Source organism: Anarhichas minor, unplaced genomic scaffold (genome assembly GCF_050575085.1).
Source record: "Anarhichas minor isolate MPS153535 unplaced genomic scaffold, ASM5057508v1 ptg000090l, whole genome shotgun sequence".
Taxonomy (NCBI): Eukaryota; Metazoa; Chordata; class Actinopteri; order Perciformes; family Anarhichadidae; genus Anarhichas; species Anarhichas minor.
This window is the reverse complement of record NW_027466536.1, coordinates 1,805,001-1,808,849: the sequence shown is the minus strand read 5'-3', so window position 1 is coordinate 1,808,849 and position 3,849 is coordinate 1,805,001. Positions and strand designations below refer to the sequence as shown.

Genomic DNA, 3,849 nt, shown 5'->3' with positions numbered 1-3,849 from the left:
AATACTAAACAATAACTGTGGATCTTCATTTGTCTCCTTGATAAAAGTCACGTCATAGTTCCACACACTGGAGGAAATGTTTACAAAATGGATCCCATTGTATAAAACATGTTTTACAATGTTCTTATATTTGTTAGAATGGCAGAGTATGTCATTCAGAATATGAACAAAAAACTGCATTTCCTCTGCAGTTGAAATTATTATTTAGTTTGCATTGTAAAGTCCTCCATAGTTGGGTGACCTCTACCTTAAAGGAGTAGTTTAACATTTTGGGAAGATGCAAAGAGTAAGAGAAGAAAATTGATACAACACGTTAAGTATGACACTACAGCCGCCAGCCAGTTAGCATAGCTTAGCACAAACAACAGCTAGCCTGGCTGTGTTCAAATATAACAAAAATGAATCAGTGAGCTTTGGAGGAGCTGGTGAGGGGGACAGAAACAAGCTAGCCGTTTCCCCTTGTGTTCAGTCTTCATGCTAGGCTAAGCTAACCGGCTGCTGCTGGTGCTGAAGCTTCATCGTACAGACCTGAGAGTGATACAAATCTGTCTAAGAAGGTAAGAGTTTGACATTTGTGCATTCTAAATGCAACCCGGAGGTGATGGCAACTATATGATGCCAATAGGCTGTGCGATTAACAAGAATTCAAGGCACTGTCTGCTATATTTGCATATTTACAATAGTATCATTAAATGTATGATTTCAGGAACGCCTGAATTTGAGGCCTCAGTGCAGGCCTCAAATTCAGAGAAATATTGTGTTGTAGTAATACAGTACATTTTACACTTTCTTTCCATAGTGTGACGGCAAAAGTAATTGGACAAAAAACTAATATAATAGAGGATATCTAAGGTTTCATCTTATTATTAATACTGGGGTTGAGAAGAGGTCAGGATTTGGGTTACCAGAGTCAGCAGTCATACGTATCAAGTAGACTATCCGAATAACTACAGCATCTTGAGGGACAGAAAACACGAGGAGATCAGCATCCCATGTTTGAGTCCTAGGTCGGCACTGTGTTGGTGGCAGCGTTCCCTCCATCTCCCTTCCAGCTCAGATAGGAGAAGAAAGCACTGGCACCGTACGCCAAGGTCACCACAGCACCAAAGAACTGAACAGACGGACAAAGAGCCAGAGAAACAGGGAGGAAGACATTCAGAGGAAGTGAAAGGGGGAGAAGAGATACAATTATACCTTTTTACATGACTTCAGGAAGCAGGGCAAAAGTCCAACAGTCTAAATAAATCAAAGATTTACGCCTTTATATATTCAGATCTATAAAGATCCCGGGTACTTGTGATTCAATCACTTTAACAATGTCCTAATTGGCCATTATACCTGCTAAATGCTGTGTGGGTGTGAAGTCATGTGTGCTAAATGCTACCGTAGCTGTAAACCAGCATGGACTTTAGCCTGTGGAAAAGACTATGAAGCAGCATATCCAGCAAGCTTTTCCTGACACTGGTGATCATACACACAAACACACACACACACACACACACGCACACACACACACATTCTCTCCCCATATGATACCCTGCTTCCAAATTCTTTTGGGTTGAACATTGACTCGGCAGAGGGGAGGAGCTAGTGGCAGCTCTGGTACAAAGGTAACTGGACTTAAAAAAATGTCTAATCACACAACACGCTGCAGCCATGTGAGCAATATGAAAGCCTCACCTTGCGTCTTATTCTGCCTCTTTCACATCTTAAGTTGGAAGTGTGTGTCTACCTGCCACCACCTGATAACTAAACCTGCTATCAGGAACACACCTAGTCAAACAGTGATGGCAGTGATAGGGAAGAAGGTGGGGCAGAAAATGTACAGAGTGTTCAAACCTTGGCTTACTGAGGACTGCAGGCCTAGATTTTTATCTGGTGACCACACTTTTGTTTCTTCTCACTGGGATTTGCCTTTGCAGACACATTATCAGAGAATAATGTCAGACTGGTTCTTGCATATTCAACCAGGTCTTTGTATGTGAGTCAGTGTTAGTGGTGTCAGGCGTCTTACGGCGGCAGCTGCCATATGTCCATAGAAACTGGTGAAGAGGCGGTAGGGGTGCACGGATGCTGCGTTGGCCAGGAAGGCGGTCAGATAGAGGACCGCGGCTGCGGCGTGATACGCCATCACCTAGCAAAAGAGGAGAAACATTAGCCACACTCCATCTGAAAGCTTCTGTCCCTGTGTCCCCTTTTGTCTATTGGCCCACACCTTTCTATTGTCTTTTGGAGTTCTCCTTTCATAACCTACTTCACTGTCCTATTTCGTCAGCCTCTTCATTTGATTAAACCTCGATTGATCCTTGACAGGGATACTTCAGCGTAAATCCTTCTGCCTTCGTCTTGTTTTTGAACCATTTATCAATGCATTTAATGACCAAATGCCCTAATGTCTTGCCTAGGAGACAGCAGAGAGAGAGAGTGTGCCTTATTCAGTCTGAATCTGAATATAACTAATATCAATAGCCCACGGAGACTCAGTGGTGTCAATGGTATCATTTTAGTTTTGAAGATTTCACATGAAAGATGTTTGAAGTAGGTTTGAAGTAGGATAGATTTTTTTAGGTATTAAATTCCTCTCAAATAATAGCATAGAACTATAGATTGTTTATTCAGCCATCACTGTTTAATGTTATAAAGAGGGCTTTAAGGCCAGAAACTGATGAATAAAAGTACATTTGATCTAGTTTCTCCACACCCTGGAATACCACTCTCAATCATTCCACTTATCTCCCTTCCCTTCCTCTCCCATTCCCTTTCATCCCATCCTACCGCCAGGGGCCAGGGGACGAAGGTGAGTTTTTCCTGGGCGCCGAACAGGATCATGAAGAAGAGGATGGTGGTGAGGATCCACAGGGTGACGGCCACAAACATCACCCAGCCATAGGCTGGCACCCACGTGTAGGGAGCGCTGGCTATCAACGCCCACTGGAGCAGCCCCAGAAACTAGAGAGGTGAGAGAGAGCAAACAAGCTAGACCAACTAAGAAGAGAGAGAGTTGAATTGCTGACATTAAAAGACATTAACTGTTAATATATGAAAAGTAGTCATTTTCAAATGAATAAAATATGTGTTAATGAGACCACGTCGGGGACAACTTCGAGCCTCTACCTCACACAACTGCATCCTAACACAACTGTTAAAGGACAGGTTAGCATCTTTTCCAATTACGATAATATTCACATGTGCATTTAAAGTGTTAGTACCTCCTCCTCCGGGGATATATTTTGTGACATCGCAAGCAAACATGGAAGTGACTGAGCCACAATGGCGGCTAACGGTGCTCACAGCCCAACAGGACCTGAGTAGTGTGGGCGTTACGCTTCCACGATGACGCGTTGTTAGCGGTAACCGCTATATGAGAGCAGTGCAGAGCGGCGACGATTAGCTAGCTAGTGGGACATGAAGGGAGGGACTCGCCTTCTACCAAAACAAAGAACAGAGAAGCTCGGTTTATAACACCCGGAGAGAGGGAGAGCGACTTCATTCTCTGCTCAGGCTGCATTACTCCACTATATCTTTACATAGCAAATAGTTACTTGCTGCTCAATTAACATTGAGTGCCATCTGCGGTCTCTTACTGGAATGATGTTACACACTGTCAAGTTCATGTTTGATGTGCACATAAGCACGCAGGGGTTCTGTAGTTATTTTACAACGGTCTGATGCCGGTTGCACAAAATGTAACCAGCGGATCTGCCTTGCGCAAACTTCACAGTGCGCAACATCACTCCAGTAAGAGAGTGCAGAAGGAACGGATACCTGCTGTCTTCAGATAAAGGAGAGGCCTTCGGTATAGTAGTACTGTCACGACAGAAAGAGCTTTATTCTGCTATAGCGGGCTGC

General features: G+C 43.7%; 1 protein-coding gene across 1 annotated transcript in view; it reads right to left on the bottom strand.

Annotated features, from left to right (window-relative positions):
- Positions 1-439: 439 nt before the first annotated feature.
- The window catches only part of pllp (plasmolipin), a 6,666-nt gene continuing 3,256 nt past the window's right edge, over positions 440-3,849 (bottom strand). The window contains exons 2-4 of the mRNA XM_076082324.1: positions 2,776-2,949; positions 2,015-2,134; positions 440-1,111 (exon numbers count right to left, since the gene is read on the bottom strand). Of these exons, the coding sequence (XP_075938439.1) occupies positions 1,004-1,111; positions 2,015-2,134; positions 2,776-2,949 (402 nt within the window). The 3' untranslated portion in view covers positions 440-1,003. The remainder of the gene's footprint in view (positions 1,112-2,014; positions 2,135-2,775; positions 2,950-3,849) is intronic.